General features: G+C 39.7%; 1 protein-coding gene across 2 annotated transcripts in view; it reads right to left on the reverse strand.

Annotated features, from left to right (window-relative positions):
• Positions 1–21,015, reverse strand: part of tmem62 (transmembrane protein 62) — a 45,104-nt gene extending 24,089 nt beyond the window's left edge. The window contains exons 1-6 of one of the 2 annotated variants that reach the window (XM_028821753.2): positions 20,595–21,015; positions 15,585–15,696; positions 14,441–14,578; positions 10,767–10,812; positions 4,175–4,316; positions 214–338 (exon numbers count right to left, since the gene is read on the reverse strand). In XM_028821753.2, coding sequence (XP_028677586.2) covers positions 214–338; positions 4,175–4,316; positions 10,767–10,812; positions 14,441–14,578; positions 15,585–15,696; positions 20,595–20,798 — 767 coding nt within the window. In that variant the 5' untranslated portion in view covers positions 20,799–21,015. Of the gene's footprint in view, positions 1–213; positions 339–4,174; positions 4,317–10,766; positions 10,813–14,440; positions 14,579–15,584; positions 15,697–20,594 lie in introns of those variants that run through there. The other variant, XM_051919767.1, reaches the window with a different exon arrangement.

Consider the following 21,015-nt stretch of genomic DNA (forward strand, 5'->3'; position numbering starts at 1 on the left):
CTGCGCCACCGTGCCGCCCCACTTTATAACATTGATCTGTTATTTTCAGAAGTATATGGCTCTGCAGAGAGTCTCCAAAAGTCTTTGATTTCGAGGGTTAGTGTGGACAAAAGGTCAAAACTGAGATTAATGAAAACATAGTTGTGTGGATGAAGCTTCAGTAATATTTTCAATGTTATACCTTTGTGTTTTTCATCAATCTGGCCTGCTTACCTCATTACCTCTCTTATTCCTGGAGATGGTGAGACAATGGTGGATGTTGTGTAATGCCCAAACCAGACAGAAAGGTTGCTGCTAAAACTTTTAGTGGCCAAATCTGAAAGCTCTTGCATCTGTGTCTGTAAAATACAATGAAATATTATGAAGAAAATATTAGGTTAAATTATAGCACATGTATTTTGTAAAGAAATCGTCATTGTTAAATAGCACAAATTGTCAGCTAATTACTTATGTCACTGTTGGATTAAGTAGGCTTGTCTTTTTTGCACTTAACTACGCACTTGTTGATAAGCATGCTCTAGCTAATGAAGGAAATCTGGAAAAAACAGAACTTTTAATATGATAAAAGGTCAGAGTTAGCATAGTGTATGTACATATAATATAAAATAATTATATACTGTATCTGTATATAGGCACAACACAATAGGATGAAGATTTATTGGTGCATACATACATTGTGCAGCCTTCTCTGTTTAATGCATTACAGAGAAATCATGGCGACTCCCTAGAGGACAGCTTTTCCAGATCTTTGATTTGCTTACATCTCTGCTTATGGACTTGTATCTTAAATTCAGATTTAAAGTTTTCAATAAGATTTAAGTCATCATGACTGAGATGACCATTTTAAAGACATGATTTTGTTTCAAATTTCTTTGTTGATTCTGGGGCAGATTTAGAGCTACTATGCAGAAAGAAACAAATGACAGCTGTGTTTTCAGCCGAAATACCCTAGAGATGCCAGGGCCAGTGGCAGTGAAACACCACTATAATGGTAGTCCGCTGCTATTATTTCACAGGCCAAATGAGGTTCTGTTCATTGCAAGTGTCTTCTTTGTCCTGATGCCAAAAGTACTAATATTATGAGTGGCCAGAAAGGTCTTTTTTGCCTTTATATGACCTTAACCTCGAGTTCCAGTCAAGGTGCCAATGGTATTTTGTAATTTTCAGCAGGCTCTATCTTTCGTTCCTCTTATAACTCTTCTAATAGTCTGTTGGCACAGATGTACAGTATTGTCCAACTCTTCATGCAACCAGACACACTGCAGCTCTCAAAATATTAACTTTTTTGTCACTCTGAGTGGCTGACAATATATACTTACTGTATATTCTCTTCTTTATAAGTATACATTACACTGGTACTTTTAGACTTCTTGATTCTGCCTGATTAATTCTAACGTTGATATTTGCTATATGTATGTTTCCATGAATTCCCTGACTGGTGAAGATTAATAATCATCTATTTTTATTTGTCAGTTCTTTTTCTTTTTCCTTGGTAAAGGACAAGAAAAGGTCCTCAAGTGTTGCACATCACTTTATTGTGCCCTGGTGAAACATGAAGTCCAAAACTTTCCTTGGGACTAGCATGCACATACAGTGGGTATTGAAAAGAATCCCCCCGCTTTGAAATATTCCCTTTTTTTTTTTTGATTTAGAGCCTTAAATGAAAACACACAAAAAATATTTCTTCCCAGCTTTACTTACTCAATGCAATCTATAACATCCAAGTGAAAAATATCTACAGTTCAGAAAAGACATACTGAGATTAATAAAGGATCACCCCCAATGTGAATATTTTGTTCACCCAACTTTTGCTTTAATGACAGCCTTGAGTCTGTTGGGATACTTCTCTATCAGCTTTGCACATCTAGATTGTCCACTCTTCTTTACAGAACTGTTCAAGTTCGGTCAGATTGGATTCAGATTCGGTCAGATTGGATGGTGAGCGTTGGTGGGCTGCTATCTTCAAATCTTTCCACAGATTTTCAATGGGATTTAGGTCTGGGCTCTGACTGGCCACACCAGGACATTCACTTTTTCTCCTTCAGCCACTGTGTAGTCAATTTTGCTGTGTGCTTCGAATCGTTGTCGTGTTGAAAGGTGAACATTCTGCCCATCTTCAACTTTCTGGTAGAGGGTAGCAGGTTTTCCTCAAGAATTTGATGGTATTTTGCCCCATCCATTTCTCCTTCTACCCTAACGAGAGCCCCAGGCCCCCCACAACAGGATGCTGCCCCCTCCATGCTTTACTGTAGGTATGGTGTGTTGTGGATGATGAGCTGCATTGTTGTACCATTTGGTATTGATGCCAGATAGTTCGATTTTGGTCTCATCTGACCAGAAGACCTTTTTCCACTTGGCTTCCGAATCTTCAAGCTGCATTCTGGCAAAGCTCAAACGAGTCTTAATGTGGCCTTTCTTGAGAAGTGCAACCCTCCCTGAACAAGCCACAAGTTGTGGAGCGCTTGTGAAATTGTTGTCACATGCACACCATTAATGACCACTCTGTGTCACCAAATCCTGTAACTCCTTCAAAGTGGCCATTGCACTCTTGGTAGCCTCTCTAACCAGTTTCCTCTTTGTTCTTCCATCCAGTTTGGGGGATCCAGGGAGGGTCCTAGTAGTACCAAACACTCGCCACTTCTTTATGATGGACTTTACTGGGCTCATTGGGATTGACAAAGCCTTTGAGATTTTTTTGTCTCCATCTCCTGCCTTATGTCTGTCCACGACTCTGTCCCTGAGATCTTTTGAAAGTGGCTTGTTTGCTGTCAGTTGCACTACCAAGCAAGGGAATGAATGCTCCAGGAACAGCTTCACTAATCACACGGATTACAATTCATCACAGCCAGTAACCAGGGTCTGCAATGGAAATGGTGGGCACTTACACCTGATGGAGTTGGGGGGGGGGGGTCCTTTATTAATCTCAGCATTTCTTGTTTTTTATTTTTTAAAATTCTTCTGAACTGTAGCTGTAATATTTTTCACTTGGATGTTAAAGATTGCATTGAGTAAGTAAAGCTAGAAAAAATATTGGTTTGTATGTTTTCATTTAAGGCTGTAAAGCAAAAAAAAAAAAAGGGAATATTTCGAAGGGGGGGGGGGATTCTTTTCAATACCCACTGTAAGTTGATAGAATAAAATCTTACGGTTTTTCCATTTATGCATTTGGTATAAAAAATATAGTTCATTATGTGTGCTGTTTATTTCATGCAGCCTTTTTCATCTTATCACATGAATCAGTAATTCTTGAGCCCACTCTATTTGAGTATAACAAATCATCTGATGAATAATATGTTTAAACTACATATTCTCAACAGATAATTATGAAGTTAAGCAGCTGGATGTCTAAATCAAATGCAAATACCCCACTTAAAACTGTAAACTATAAAAATATCATTTGTGATTTAATAATGTTCCTCACAACATCAACCATGTCATAGCTACTGAAGTTTTATATTAATATACTATACTTTTATATTATATACTATACTTCCTTAGAAGGTTGGCGTCCTTCAACATCTGCAATAAGATGCTGCAGATATTCTATCAGATGGTTGTGGAGAGCGCCCTCTTCTACACAGTGGTGTGCTGGGGAGGCAGCATAAAGAAGAGGGACGCCTCACGCCTGGACAAACTGGTGAGGATGGCAGGCTCTATTGTAGGCACGGAGCTGGACAGTTTGACATCTGTGGCAGAGCGATGGGCACTGAGCAGACTCCTGTCAATCATGGAGAATCCACTGCATTCACTGAACAGGATCATCTCCAGATATAGGAGCAGCTTCAGTGACAGACTGCTGTCACCGTCCTGCTCCACTGACAGACTGAGGAGATCGTTCCTCCCCCAAACTATGCGACTCTTCAATTCCACCCGGGGGGGTAAACGTTAACATTATACAAAGTTATTGTCTGTCTGTATACCTGCATTGTTATCACTCTTTAATTTAATATTGTTCTTTATCAGAATGCTGCTGCTGGAGTATGGGAATTTCCCCTTGGGATTAATAAAGTATCTATCTATCTATCTATCTATCTTTTATTGTTTTTCTAATGTCACAGACCATCTACATATCCCAGCTTCCATGGCTATGATACAATCCAACAAGACCCACAGTAGTTTCTAATGAAATAAAATATCAAAATACAAACAGAGCTATCACCATCTTGGCATCTACCTTGTTCAAGATTCCAAAGAAATTGTATGGCTGCTTCAGCCCAGGTTTGAGTGTTGCGTCAACACAGATAAAAGAATAATTTCCAAAATGTGTTTGGTGAATATAATGAAAAGAGCCTTCTTTCTGATGCACTGAGTACTTTCTACAAAACAAGACCAAGAGAATAACATACATCATTAAACTAATTCTTTTATTGTTTGACATGCTTTACCAAAGACAACTGTAGATCTGTTAATATTATGTATAAAATATTAGGAAATTAATATCTACCTATCATATACAAAAGACCAGACCATATCATTACCTAAACCCACTTAATCCTAGGCAGGGTCAAAGAGGGCTGGAGCCAATCCCAGCAAGCAATGGGCACAAGGCAGTAACAAACCAATGAATGTTCATCATGGAAAAAAAAACAACTTCTAATTGAGACAAAGCAAAAAGATATGAAAACAACCATTTTCAATTCACATAACTCTCTACTTACCGTTTTTGTTAAATTTCAGATTCACTACCTGTTCATTCATGCAGCAAAACAGACAGAAAAAGGTCTGCTTTAAAAAGAAATGGGCAGCAACTCTTCCAAATCACACAGTTCCTTTCAGACTTAAGCTCCCTTAAAAGATAAGTTTGGTATTTTTCAAGACCAAGTTATTTCCTCACAAACATGGTATATATGCATTTGTCAGGCTACATTGTGTTCTAAAGTTAAACATTTTGTATAAGTTTCTAAAAATACATAGCCTAATCTGGTATTTTACAACAGAGGGTAATGTGCCATGGGATACTATCAGAAAATAAAAGACCTGGGCTGGTTTCACTAAGGGGGAATTGTCCAGTCTTCTGATTGTGCTCGTTTTACCAAGAGGGCAGTTTGCATTGGCTACTAGTTGGGTAGTCACTGAATTTAAGAAGGCAAAAATGGTCCACGGGACCATACAATTTGAGAAACACTGCATTAGCTGACCAGAATGAGAATATTATGAGTACTGCCACCGGATAAATAACATTGATCACTGTGAGCTGGCTGGCAGTGCAGCACTGCATGGCTAACTTGCATGCATTAGTGGCCATTTGCCCACCTACAATCTCAAAACAAATCTTAATGGATCCCTCCTCCTATCCCCTTCTCATGTCAGAATGGAGGCACCACTAGATAATAACAAAATATTATTACTATTTACAAGGCATTTCTTTCTTCTAGATGGAAGAAAAAAGAGCAAAGTTTCTGCACAGGATCCTGGAGCCACGACATCAAATAATAGAACAAGCCCATCCCATGCTGCTGTTTCGTAGCATGGCCAATATGTGCCCCAAGATAGGAACTATGTGAACGTAATAATCTATAGTTTATTTACTTATTGCTAGTTGGTGGTTGTTTGTTGTATTTGTTCTATCTGTATCTTTTGTTGTTTGAGGCACAGTGGCAGTGATCACAGCAATGATCACATTTTTGGCCACAATAATCAGTGCAGCATAGTTGGCAGACGCTTCCATAACCTGCAGACCTAAAAGACCTTTGCACCATTATAATCCACTCAAAACTAGTCCAGTTCCTCCTTCCCGATTCACTGCAATGCACTTTGTGGAGTTCGGCGAAGTTCACGAACATTTCTGTAATTTCGTCAAACCTGCTGTGAAGTGAATTACATAGGATTTGCTCATCACTATTCAACAGTAATAACCGACTTCTCATTAAGAAATTCAGTCTCCTATAGTGATGTTACTCAATTATGTTGACCTCTTTTGTAAGTCGCTTTGGATAACAGCGCCTGCTAAACAAAGAAATTTAAATGTAAATTGATCTACAACAAATGCCTACAGCCACTACAACCCACCAGCTGGAAACAAGACTGCAGACCCCGGTTCTAAATATAACTCAATTTTAGCTTTGGTAGTTGAATTCACCTATACGGTGGGGAAAATAAGTATTGAATATGTCAACATTTTTCTCAGTAAATATATTTGTAATGGGGCTGTTGATGTGAAATGTTCACGAGATGTTGGTAACAACTCAAGTAATCCACACATACAAAGAAATCAAAACAAATGAGTCCATAAATTAAGTTATGTGTAATGTGAACATGCAAGTACCACGTTTTAGTTTGAAGTAGTCTGAAACAATGTTGTTAATGCAAACTGAAGCTTCTGGACTGGTATACAGTATAGCAGCTTGATCCAAGCACATATGGTCGTGCGAAAAGTTTGAGGTAGAATCTTATTATCTCTGGCTTCTATACATTTTGCTAATAAAAGGGAAGCTGACTTAATTAAAAAATGTTAATAAAATTCAGCAGAGTAGCCATCAAGGCCTGCTGCTTTCTCACCCTGAAGTGAGTTTATAGCGTAATTCTGAGAGTGTCAGAGGGTTTATCCACATCCTCTGCACTGACAGTAATGCATGGAAAAAACACATTAGATTGTATCTTGTCTTCTTTAAACGGAGTAGAATATAAGGACTTATAATAGTATCTAAATGTATGCATTATATTTTTATGGTCAATGATTTTATCTCTGTCTGTGCTGGTAATTACTGATACTGCATTGCGAACTTCCTGTCCGTCTTCTGTCTGCTTTTCACAAGAGAACTACTTAACGGATTTAGATTTGGATTTTTTCTATAATTTGTTTGAACATTATGGTTGATTTTGCAACCTCTTTCATCACCTTAAATATCATAGTTCGCTTGCAGAGGCTGCGGGCCGAGGGGAGGGGAAAGCGAGACGTCAGGAGTGGGGAGCCGGGCAGGGCCCTCCTCACACACGTGCCAGCCTCGAAGCATACCTTGCCTCTGCTTAGCTAGTGAATGAGAGATCTACTTAACGCAGGGGTGGGCAAAGTCATTCCTGGAGGGCCGCAGTATCTGCGGGTTTTTGTTCCAACCCAGTTGCTTAATTAGAAAACAATCCTTGCCAATAATTACATTTCATGGCTTATTAGGGTTTAACTCTGCTTTGTCAAGTCATTCTCAAATCCTAGATTTTTTTTCCATTCTAAGGATATCAAGTGTAAAATGGATGAGTAATTCTCAATCCTTCACTTTTTTCTCTTCTCTTTCCTCCCAAGTATTTAATTAAACCAAACAGTGCACGATAAATACACACAGGTGTAAAGGGTAACAAGCTAAATGGAGAACTGCTGGTTTCTTTTGTCATTTGCATCTTATTGCTAATAAGGAGCAATTAAAAACCAAGAATGCAGCTGTTTAAGACTTAAATAAGTAATAAGGGTTCAAAATCTTAATGAGGGAGACAACTAAAATGAACCAGAAGTGTTTCTAGAGCAATAAGTGCTTCTTATTAAGCAATTGGGTTAGAACAAAAACCTGCAGCCACTGCGGCCCTCCAGGAATGACTTTGCCCACCCCTGACTTAACGGATTTAGATGTTTTTTTCTATAATTTGCTTGAACATTCTGATTGATTTTGCGACTTCCCTCATCATGCTAAGTATCACAGTTCACTTGCAGGAGAAATATATTCCTGATAGTTCACCTGCAGGAGCAATATATTCCCGCTAATTTGAGACAGAGGCTGCGGGCCGAGGGGAGGGGGAAGCGTACTCTATAAAAAGAACATTATTTTTGAGCGGAGTATTCTTTTAAGGTCTATGTCAAGCATAGCAACTTCTGCTCTTTTATTCCGCATGGGTTTGGACATTAGTACAACACAGGTTTCGTGTAGTATTTCTTGAAAGTCCAAACATGCTTAAATTTCACTTTTACCATATGTAAAAAGATTTTAAGTAAAACAAAAAGAAAAAGTGGTGAATGGAAACAAAACAAAAGTTCAAGTTAGACTCTTGGAACAACTACTTCCAGCACATTTTCTTTTCAATTAGTTAATACCATAATATTTTCAAACCCACTTGATTCAACCAAGAGTCACAGGAGGCCATAGCTTTTCCTGACAGCACTGCAAGCAAGGCAGGAAGCAACCCTGGGCAAAATACAAGTCCACTGCAACTTCGTCATTTACATAACTATGCTCCCACTCACACAGAGCCAATTTGGAATTACCAATCACCCCAGCATGCATGTCTTTGGGATGTGGGTAGAATGTCTACCCAGGCAAAGACTAGGGGCAGCATTCAGTCCTAGAAAATTGGATCTGAACAGCAACAGTGTTACCCACCAGACCACTGTGCCACCCTCGTGAAGTAAATCTCACAGCTAAAATGATCATGTGCTCAACCACTATTAATCTGGGGGTTTAAATTTTCTTATTCCAAGTTAAGGAGGGCACAATTATGCTGCTTTCCATTTGCCTTGGAAGTCGGAGCTGAGAATGACATCACACTCTGAGTTGGCATGGAGCTGGACAGTTTGACATCTGTGGCAGAGCGACGGGCGCTCAGCAGGCTCCTATCAATTATGGAAAATCTACTGCATCCACTAACAGTGTCATCTCTAGACAGAAGAGCAGCTTCAGCAACAGACTGCTGTCACCGTCCTGCTCCACTGACAGACTGAGGAGATCGTTCCTCCCCCAAACTATGCGACTCTTCAATTCCACCAGGGGGGTAAACGTTAACATTATATAAAGTTATTGTCTGTTTTTAACTGCATTATTATCAATCTTTAATTTAATATTGTTTTTTGTATCAGTAAGGTGCTGCTGGAGTATGTGAATTTCCCCTTGGGATTCATAAAGTATCTGTCTATCTATCTATCACTCGAGTTGAGTGAATTTCAGTAAACCATTTCGAAAGCCTATACGATTGCCTCCAGGAAAACCTGTTTTGCTTGTTCTTTTGGAATACAAACAACCAGTGAACAAGTCAATAACAATATACCGTGCTTCCCCAAAAATAAGACCTACTCTGAAAATAAGCCCTAGCATGATTTTCAGGCTGCTCTGTAATATAAGCCCTACCCCAAAAATAATCCCTAGTCAAGATCATCAGATGAAAAGTAAGTCACCTAAAGCCAGGTTTATACTTCACGCGATGCAACGCATGTGCCCAAAACATCCATTAAATTCCAAGGACACCTTGCCACGATATCTCTGAAAAGAATGTTTAATGATTACATCCATCAATCCGGGCGATGCGCCCATTCCAGCAGCATCGGCGCAAGACAGAAACAAAATCCCTGGACGGGGCATCAGCTCATCTCAAGGTGAACACAAGCACACACATACACTAACGTCATTGTAGCTTCACCAAATTCCCAAACCTTCATGTCTTTGGATGGAAAACTGCGCACACTGTGGAAACCCACCAGGAAAACATGCAAACTCCAGGCTGGGATCACAAGGGACGTAACTTCCTGCGAGACAGCATCGTTACCACTCTGCCACCCCCATATGTGTAACTATTAACAGTATTTATTATTTAAACAAAGTTAACAATTTACCTGTAAAATGTAACATACATATTTTAATGCATTTCATCATGAAAATGATATCAAGTATAAATATAAGAATTCTAAATGTGCAGAGAGCTGGAAAATCATAAATGTAATGTGTTCTGTGAGGCGATCTATTGCTGCTGTCAGGTCAGGAGGAAGCCCCAGAAGCAGGTAGCGATTAATAACTGGGTCGGTTTTAAGATGACGTTTACGATGGTCTACTTTAATAATAAAGTAAACTACGAGGTAAAAGTGGACATGTAGAGCTTAATGGCGAAACATCCACTTTAATCACAAAATACACCTTTCCACCATGTCTTTAATTTTTTTCTCTGTCGCTCAAATACGCTGTCATACATTCTAATGCTGTTGTGAAGGTGCAAAAAAGACGGCACAGAAGATGGTATGTGAGACTTGTGTATCAGGTCATTACGTTGGGGAATATGCATCGCTTGGATATAAAAGCAACATGAATACATTTGTATGTCTGCATTTTGCTTCACCACATCGAACCATTCATCAAACATCGTAGCACGCACATCGATCCTGGAGGATCCTAAAAGCGGCAAGAAATTCAGACTAGATATTCAGGGTTTGAATGTGGAGAGTTATGACGATATTCCAGAAGAAGATAACATGACTGTATTTGGGTAAATGTATATTGTTGTACATGAATAAATATAAGACGTCCCCTGAAAATAAGCCCTAGTGCATCTTTTAGGGTAAAAATCAATATAAGACCCGGTCTTATTTTCGGGGAAACACGGTATTATGTGGTATTTTGCATATCCAAACATCATAGCAACATGTCCACGGATAGAAGCTGATTTAATGTGACACAAGTAGATAGCAGTGCTAATAAACAGTATGATACTACAGCTTTCCATTCTGTTGATGTGCGGATGCAGCCACCTAGTATTTCAACGTCGAGGTCGGTGAGGCTCTCCCAACTTTCTGATTTGTGACGCTGTTCCAGTTGAAACTTCCTCAGAAATTCCGACTTCCCAGTTCAAATGGAACACAGCAATTAGTCTCCTTTGAATATTAGAAGTGATTTAATAGCACTTTGCAGTTGAACACCTGCTTTAAGACTGCCTTGATTACAGCTGCATACACCACTTTAACACACACATTTTATAAAAACAAAAACATACTGTACATGTTCAATTGAAAAACTCCACCTTAAAACTCCCTTCATGGAAAACAGATCAAAACAAAAAAGAAGAAACTGACAGTAAAGCTTTACCTATAATAATTGCTGACACTGTCAAGAGAGAAAATGTTGAAGGTATCTGCAAAGAAAGGCATTCAAAATTTTAAACGATTAATCTGAAGACATCACCCTGAAAAGAAAACAAGATGAAGCCTTCTAATTCAGATGGCCTTCACGGCCAAATAATCCTTGTGGCGGCTATATAAAAATAGGCAGTAAATGATATGCTTTCTGCATGAGAGACAAAAAATGTACAAGGTGTTAGACATTTAAAAAGTAAAGCACTGCAGCTAAGTAAATCCACCCCTCTGCTGAAACGCACCCTTAAGTGCTGTTAGATATTTATTTTCTGTTTACAGCCCTCTTGCACTGTTAGTGTGAACGGGACTAATAAATAACCACTTCAGCTCTGTAAGAAATTCACTCTAATCTTCCTTTCTGAAGTCCAGAGACACTTCAAACCAAATGACTGTAACGTAGTCTAGATCATTCCATGAATATTTTTAAAAAAAAATTGAAAGGTACGAACTTTTGATTTTGCCTCTTTTTATGTTCTTTTTTAACACTTCTGTTTGAGATTTCTTTCCCCGTCAGCTTGCTGACAGTAAAACCCCATACAATTCTTTTTCATGTTTCCAATTCATGCTTTTTAGTCCTGCATACTAAATCTAATTATCAGGTGTTTCTGAGTCACTTAACCATATTACACCGCATTAAGCTTTCAAACTGCCATAACAATTTTAGTGAAAATTTCAAAATAGTGAAAAAACAGAGGCCAAAACCAGGAATGCAGTACTTTTAACAAGCAAAAAGCTACTATGACACTGAAAACGTCGGCACAGCAAATTCAAAAGGACACAAGGAACCTGGACAAACCTCAGCCAGTGGTACAACAACTAGAAAAACTCATTTTTGTCTTTGTGTTCTAAAACAAAGCTTGTGTTCCACAATAGTTCTTTTTACACAATGGTACAATAGTTTACACACAAAGCAGAAGTGCAGCGGTACCTACCTTTATGTTAAGCTTAGTAATGATGCGGCTTTCACAAACTGAGAACATGAATGTATAAGGCTGCTGCTATTTAACAGATAGTCTCTTAATAAATATGTGTTCATAGAAAACAAATGTGACACTCATCTGATTCATTCAAAAACCAAACGCATTTTCAAATTATCTCAGCTATACTGCTTTGAAAAGGCAGCACAAAGAAACCAGGTACATCCACTTACGACTTTTACTGGTGTGGATTTTTTTCTACTGGTTGGACTATATTCATTTCCAGAAAATATATATATTATATTTCAAAACATATACATGTGTGGTCTTTAAGTGACAGACTCGCTAAGCATTCCCCTGAGACTTAAGCCAGATTATGTGTCCATGTGGCATAACTTCATAACTAATAAACCACCTGTGAAAATTATACATTTTTTTTTGTAGACAACTATGTTATATCCATCGTCTTTTTCCTGGTAAGAACTTTAGGAACCCCCAGCCTACACTGGCAAAATACAGTTCTAAAAAATATGTCAGGCCAACATGAAATACAGGTGCTGGTCATAAAATTAGAATATCATGACAAAGTTGATTTATTTCAGTAATTCCATTCAAAAAGTGAAACTTGTATATTAGATTCATTCGTTACACACAGACTGATGTATTTCAAATGTTTATTTCTTTTAATGTTGATGATTATAACTGACAACTAATGAAAGTCCCAAATTCAGTATCTCAGAAAATTAGAATATCGATTAAGACCAATGCAAAAAAAGGATTTTTAGAAATGTTGGCCAACTGAAAGGTATGAACATGAAAAGTATGAGCATGTACAGCACTCAGTATTTAGTTGGGGCTCGTTTGGCCTGGATTACTGCAGCAATGTGACGTGGCATGGAGTCGATCAGTCTGTGGCACTGCTATGCCATGCTATGTTATGAGAGCCCATGTTGCTCTGATAGTGGCCTTCAGCTCTTCTGCATTGTTGGGTCTGGCGTATTGCATCTTCCTCTTCACAATACCCCATAGATTTTCTATGGGGTTAAGGTCACGCGAGTTTGCTGGCCAATCAAGAACAGGGATACCATGGTCCTTAAACCAGGTACTGGTAGCTTTGGCACTGTGTGCAGGTGCCAGGTCCTGTTGGAAAATGAAATCTGCATCTCCATAAAGTTCGTCAGCAGCAGGAAGCATGAAGTGCTCTAAAACTTCCTGGTAGACGGCCGCATTGACCTTGGACCTCAGAAAACACAATGGACCAACACCAGCAGATGACATGGCACCCCAAACCATCACTGACTGTGGAAACTTTACACTGGACCTCACGCAACGTGGATTCTGTGCCTCTCCTCTCTTCCTCCAGACTCTGGGACCTTGATTTCCAAAAGAAATGCAAAATTTACTTTCATCAGAGAACATAACTTTGGACCACTCAGCAGCAGTCCAAAGGCGAGACGCTTCTGACGCTGTCTCTTGTTCAAGAGTGGCTTGACACAAGGAATGCGACAGCTGAAACCCATGTCTTGCACACGTCTGTGCGTGGTGGTTCTTGAAGCACTGACTCCAGCTGCAGTCCACTCTTTGTGAATCTCCCCCACATTTTTGAATGGGTTTTGTTTCACAATCCTCTCCAGGGTGCGGTTATCCCTATTGCTTGTATACTTTTTTCTACCACATCTTGTCCTTCCCTTCGCCTCTCTATTAATGTGCTTGGACACAGAGCTCTGTGAACAGCCAGCCTCTTCAGCAATGACCTTTTGTGTCTTGCCCTCCTTGTGCAAGGTGTCAATGGTCATCTTTTGGACAACTGTCCAGTCAGCAGTATTCCTCATGATTGTGTAGCCTACAGAACTCGACTGAGAGACCATTTAAAGGCTTTTGAGTTAATTAGCTGATTAGAGTGTGGCACCAGGTATCTTCAATATTGAACCTTTTCACAATATTTTAATTTTCCAAGATACTGAATTTGGGACTTTCATTAGTTGTCAGTTATAATCATCAACATTAAAAGAAATAAACATTTGAAATACATCAGTCTGTGTGTAATGAATGAATCTAATATACAAGATTCACTTTTTGAATGGAATTACTGAAATAAATCAACTTTGTCATGATATTCTAATTTTATGACCAGCACCTGTACATTCACCTACAACTAAGGCAACCAACCTATAAGCATGACTTTATACTATGCTCAATTTCAATTTCACACTACAATAACAGATATTGTATACATACTCATCATAAAAGATTACCATTAGCATATACATTGAAATTATTTCTTCAAAATTAAATAAAAGAGAGGGATGACTATAAAAATCCTACCTTGTAAAAATAACGATGGTTTATAGAGCATTTTTACTGCCAAATTCTTTTAAATTGTACTTATTCTGACTCTTTATTATTTGCCATTCCAAACATCAGAAATGCCAGATGTATTGATGATAAATATAAATCACGTCATAACAGCCTGCTAGCAAATTATCATAGACCAAAAACTCATGAATGGAAAAACATCTTAAAAGCCCACATTGAATACCCAATAAAGCGAGCCAAATGTTAACTGGACTCTGCTAATGAAAACATAATACCCATTGTTTTATTCCAAGACTGGATAGATTGCTTAGTTTCATAAAGAATCTGCTAACTATGAAGACAAGCGCTTGCACAAAAGGAAATGGGAAAAAGTAGCTGGTGTAGCCTGTGTTACCGTGATTCCCCCTTATGTCAATCCACTTGGTTTTCTCCAACACCCTTGATCTCTTTAAGATATTATTATAAGCCTGCCATTCAACTTCATACTGTAGAGATCCCATTTTATTCTCCGTCTTTGCATCTGTTAGATCCCCTAATGAGTCAAAAAGAAAATTGCAAACAGTTAAAACAAGTTTCTTAAGGTGAGGCAATTCATAACTGAATATGTCCTGTGCATGTATCACATTTTTGCAAATGGCTAAATGTGTTTAGCGATCCCACAAGTTTTTATTAACATTCTCTCATTCTGCCACTCACTGTATTTCTTCATTACTAGACAGTGTGTCACTGCCCACCCCATGTCCTGCATAGTCTGTGTACAACAGCTAAAACAGAAATTAAAACATCACCAGAACACAACACAGCTTTATGGATCAAGTGCTTCCTTTTATAGCGTGAGATTTCTGAACTCTTTTGAGACCCTCACCAATGGGGCAACACACCAAAACGCGTTTTGCCACATCTGCTGAGGTCTGCTTGTCTGCACCACAGCACCAACTGCAAACTCACCGCTGCCACACACAAAGTACCTGTCACCTGATGGGTGATGCTGCGAAAATTATAACTTGGCCACTGACCTGGGGTTCATGTATAACGCCGTGCGTAGAACTCACACTATAACATGGCGTAAGCACAAAAGCGGGAATGTGCGTACGCACAGAAAAATCCAGATGCATAAATCTGTGTGTACGCAAACTTCCACGTTCTTCTGCTACATAAATCCCGGTCAGCGTGAAAAGTAACGCACATGCACGCACCTGCTGTCCCGCCCCAACTCCTCCCAGAATTACGCCTAGACTTCTTTAAACTTCCCTCTATTCCAAGTGTACAAAAAGTAGGCATCCAGGTCTAAAAATGTCAGATTTCTGGACTGGCTTTGAGCTTTATGTAAGTATTAACTTATATAATTAAAATGAGGAAATAAAATGCTAGACACCATCATGCTGTCCAACCCCAAAATAATTATTTTTAGTAAGTCAAGCTGGTTGGCAGAGAGATACAGTACTTGTAGTTAATATGGAGGTATGGTATATTTACGAGCATTCATTGAGGATTTACTAAGTTTCACACCTTACAACAATGCAACTTCCAGAACTTACCTGTTACAAGTACAATAGCTGGATTGATAGCATCTACAGTTTCTGTACAAAACTTTTCTAAGTCAGATATCCTTGACTTGTCATAAAAACGACTGATGTGAATATCAGAGATCTGTTGGGCAAACAAAAAAAAAATGTAGCTATGAGCAACATCTGTCAAACACATTTACTGAAATATATGCAATTACGTTTTTTTGGAGTATTTCATCCATCCAGTCGTTCATTCATTTACTGAACCCACTTAACAGAATTTCACAGAGAACTGAAGAATACCTTTAAGGCATCAGTAGCCCATCTAACAAGGAGAGCACAGCAACCCTCATTCATCATTGTCAGTGTGCATTATACATTTGTAAAGTGAATCTTCCATTCTATACAGAACAAAAATGGACTTATATTCATATGAAGAGCTGCAAAGTATAATAAACTGACTCGACTCCATGATCACTGCAGCAGTAAAAAGTTCAGCATCGTGCCAGTTCCTTTGCTGAATTCGTTTTTGGCTATTGATCTTTTGCTTTTGAATGTTTGAGAACATATCTATTGTTTAGGTTTTAACAACTTCATAAACGTAATGGACCTACTGTATAGTGTTAGGATCCCTTTGTGCTAATCATTTTGAAATTAAATTAAACACACAGTAAAACAAGCCAATCTGAATTTGCATGTGCATACGTTATATAACTTGTAACATTTATAATTTTTATTTCAGCTGTCGGCTTGTTACTGCCTGTTCTCAATAATGAGAGCTCTGCTAAAACAAACTGAATTGAACCGATATGTATGAGCATATCTTGCAATGGACTGGTGCCCATCCAGGGTTACTTCCTGCCTTGAACCTGATGCTACCAGCATAAGTTCTAGCCATCTTCTTCTTCTTCTTTCGGCTACTCCCGTTAGGGGTCGCCACAGCGGATCACCTCCTTCCATATCTTTCTGTCCTCAGCATCTTGCTCTGTTACACCCATCACCTGCATGTCCTCTCTCACCACATCCATAAACCTTCTCTTAAGGGCCTTCCTCTTTTCCTCTTCCCTGGCAGCTCTATCCTTGGAATTCTTCTAGCCACCAACAATGAATAAACAAATGATCGTTAAGGACCTTCAAACCTCAAGTGTCATTTTGGAAAAATAAGTCGGGTAGGACTGATGAACTCTTGTTAGGCTGAGGGGCCTGTTCTCATCAACACTGATCCAGTATTCTAATGTTCGTACCATGACCACTCCTAAACAATATACTATATCATGTTAGCAGACTGAGCTGAAAGCATATTTCTCACAGGGTAATATTCTTAAATCAAGCATTGGCTAATGAAACATGGTTAATTTCTAATAGTAATCCACTCTCATCAAAAATTCTTAAAGACAGACCTCAGTATGTGCGTCTTGGGAACAGCACGTCTGACATTGTGGTCAGCAACACAGGAGCGCCACAGGGGACTGTACTTTCTCCGATCCTGTTCAGCCGATATACATCAGACTTCTAACACAACTCTGAGTCCTGCCACATGCAAAAGTTCACCGATGACACTGCTATCGTGGGCTGCATCAGGAATGGGCTGGAGGAGGAGTATAGGGACCTAATCAATGACTTTGTTAAATGGTGCGACTCAAACCACCTACACCTGAACACCAGCAAAACCAAGGAGCTGGTGGTGGATTTTAGGAGGCCCAGACCCCTCATAGACCCCGTGATCATCAGAGGTGACTGTGTGCAGATGGTGCAGACCTATAAATATCTGGGAGTGCAGCTGGATGATAAATTAGACTGGACTGCCAATACTGATGCTCTGTGCAAGAGAGGACAGAGCCGACTATACTACCTTAGAAGGCTGGCGTCCTTCAACATCTGCAATAAGATGCTGCAGATGTTCTATCAGACAGTTGTGGCGAGCGCCCTCTTCTACGCAGTGGTGTGCTGGGGAGGCAGCATTAAGAGGAAAGACGCCTTACGCCTGGACAAACTGGTGAGGAAGGCAGGCTCTATTGTTGGCATGGAGCTGGACAGTTTAACATCTGTGGCAGAGCGAAGGGCGCTCAGCAGGCTCCTATCAATTATGGAGAATCCACTGCATCCACTTAATAGTATCATCTCCAGACAGAAGAGCAGCTTCAGCGACAGACTGCTGTCACCGTCCTGCTCCACTGACAGATTGAGGAGATCGTTCCTCCCCCAAACTATGCGACTCTTTAATTCCATCCGGGGGGGTAAACGTTAACATTTAACATTATACATAGTTATTGTCTGTTTTTCACCTGAATTATTATCATTCTTTAATTTAATATTATTTATTGTATCAGTATGCTGCTGCTGAAGAATGTGAATTTCCCATTGGGATTAATAAAGTATCTATCTATCTATCTATCTATCTAGTTCTATCACGGAACTTACTTGGAATTAACTGTCAACTAACCTCCTAAAAGTGAAGACATTCATAGCTTTGAAAGCTGCCTAGGTAAGGTAACATAGCTATTAACTAGTTAAGCATGCATGCGAGTTAAATTTCACGTTGATTGGGATTCATAAAGAGGAAGTGCGTGGAACTTTGCTTATGGACAGTTTTATGCATCTGAGTTTTTTGTGTATACGCACATTTCTGTTATTGTCCGTACGCCATGTTTTAGTGTGAATTCTACTTGAGGTCCCAGGTGACTAAGTAGCCACTGGAAGATTGGGTAAATTGTGGCCATGAAAGGATACAAATGGTCATCAACAATACTCAAATAGGCCGTGGTATTCAAGCAATGATTAATCAGTATTAACAGGCCCAAAATGTGCCATGAAAACATTCCCTACTTTATTACACCACCATTACCAGCATGGACTGTTGACACAAGGCAGGGGGCATGGATTCATGCTGTTGGCTCCCTGACATCTGTGTGTCTTAGCAGAAATCAAGATTCATCATTAATAAAATAACAGTGGGAGGTCGAGCTTTTAGTTACAGGGCCCCTAAACTGAGGGATGGTCTGCCTGCTACTATAAGAGATGCCTCTTCAGTCTCAGCTTTCAAATCCCGGCTGAAGACTCACTACTTCAGTTTAGCATACCTTGACTAGAGCTGCTGCTTAACTGTACAGACTGCATCTCTGTTGTTAGTCATTAGCACTAAAACATAAGTAACATGATAGTTAGAATTTGTTACTAACCCTCACCTATTCTGTTTCTGTTCTTGGTACTCAAATGTGGCACTTGGTGCTACTTCCCACCTGCCAAGTTGTTTAAACTCCAGAAGGTATAGTCATCTCTGATGGAGAATTGCAGGAATAGTCAGTAGAGGGATCCTTTCATTACATTGGCTGGCCCAGCGCTGTCACAACTGTGGAATGGCCAGTAGGGGGAGGCATCTTGATCCTTGAGCTTGGTCTCCAGGACTCTGAACAAATCCAAATCGTATTATGTGATATCATCTACTGTTGAATTCTGCTCTGTACTCATAATATTTCTATTGCACTATTATATTGCCTTCTCCCAATATGTGGACTGTAACACTCTGGGAAATAAGACTATTGATTTACTGTATGCAAACGTTAAAGATGCATACAGCGCCACCCCGCTGCCTGCGCTTGGGAAAGCAGATCATAACCTGGTTCTGCTTCAGCCTCACTACAAACCAAAAATGAGGGTCCTACCTGCAACCACACGATCATTCAGGAAGTGGACCCCGGAGGCTGAGAATGCTCTAAGAGAATATTTTGGAACAACAGACTGGGATATCCTGCAGGGATCACATAGTGAGAACATTGAGGAAGTTGTTGACTGCACTACTGACTACATCAACTTCTGTATGGACATTGTAGTTCCAGTAAGAACTGTACGCTGCTATGCTAACAACAAGCCATGGATTACAAGTGACATCAAGGGCCTTTTGAACCAGAAGAAAAGGGCTTTTAAAGACGGTGATCAGCATGAGCTGAAGCGCGTGCAGAAGGAACTCCGAGTCCAGCTCAAGGCGGCGAAGGAGCAGTACAGGAGAAAGCTGGAGTCTTTGGAAAGCTGACTCTGGATGCCATCAGTTTGCAAAACCGAGTGGAGAACTTGCATACGCCAGGGTATGAGCTACCGTGGAAATGTGCGTGGCTTTACACCAAGTTTGGGTTTTATACATCGCGATTTGAAAATGGAAATGTTCGTACGCAACATATTTGTGTGTACGCACCGTTTATACACGAGGCCCCTGGTTATTTGATTCGTCATGCCGGGTGTCTGCTGTGCTGGTTGTTAATTGTCACTACTAAAGTTAAATGAAGAGAGCAAACTACACAGGAAAAGGGGAAAATAATAGGAAAGCAGCAAAAGAGAGTTAAGCATTTATAGCTTTAGAAAAAAATAAAAATATTTCTAAATGTCTTATAAATGTAAAAACCATACTGTTGTATTTTTCTGAATGCAGAATAAGTAGAAGAGTAAAAATGACTAGCTAATTAAATGAGATCAGTTGTTATTGATTATTATCACTGATTGTGAATCTGGTTAGAACAAAAACCTGCAGCCACTTTGGGTCCCTAGGACCAAGTTTGGGAATCGTGGAAGATAAAATGCATACTTTTTGTGTCAAGGTGGCCTTAACAAAATTTTAATACCATCTGCTGGAGATGCTGCAATAACTTAAGCTAATCAAATACATTTGAATGACTGAGTGGTCTCGTGTGATTTGTGAAACGTCTTAAATCAAAGGGATATGCCTGGGTCTTTAGTCGCGTTTAACAGTGTAAGGGAGAGTTTTCATCATAAGCACATCAATTGCATAAAGCTGATGAGCACCCCGATGAAAATGTTTGTATCGCTTTAACCATTGCAGCTAATCAGTTTTGTACTCATTCAATCAGAAACATTACGATAGCAAGCAATGTCCCCCTCCAAGGCAAGACTTAATAGTTTCAAGGTCACCACCTACTGGCACAATTTGGGAACGTTAATGTGCTGTGTCTGGAAATTCGCTTATAAGCAGGTAATACTAGGGGCCCCGATGAATTAAAAATCAATAAGCGCAAGCGGACGCGAACTGACCTGCACGAACCAAAGCAAGTTGTCATCGTCTGCCCCTGGGTAAGGGGGCGCATTGCCAAGGCTGTAGGCGCGTTTCTTCCTCTCATTAGGGGAGTGGAGACTTCTCCTGAGGTGCTCACCAGTGTTGTATTGCTCCAAAATCAAAGAAATAAAGCAAGTGATCACAACACTAACAAACACCAAGCCACTGAAAATCCTGAACATTCTGGAACACAAACGGTGTCGGAGAAGAAGCGCAGAGATAATAAGGCCAGAACTGCAGCAAACCGAAGACGAACTTCACTGTGTGGAAACGGCAAATGCTTTCTACACGGAAGTATTGTTCTGTCAGCCGGCTCACTCGGCGGACTGCCTCCTCTTTACTGTCACTTCCGCGATAACTAAATCTCCAACACAACAGTATGGACTGTCGCTACCCGAT

Source organism: Erpetoichthys calabaricus, chromosome 16 (assembly GCF_900747795.2).
Source record: "Erpetoichthys calabaricus chromosome 16, fErpCal1.3, whole genome shotgun sequence".
Lineage (NCBI taxonomy): Eukaryota > Metazoa > Chordata > Cladistia > Polypteriformes > Polypteridae > Erpetoichthys > Erpetoichthys calabaricus.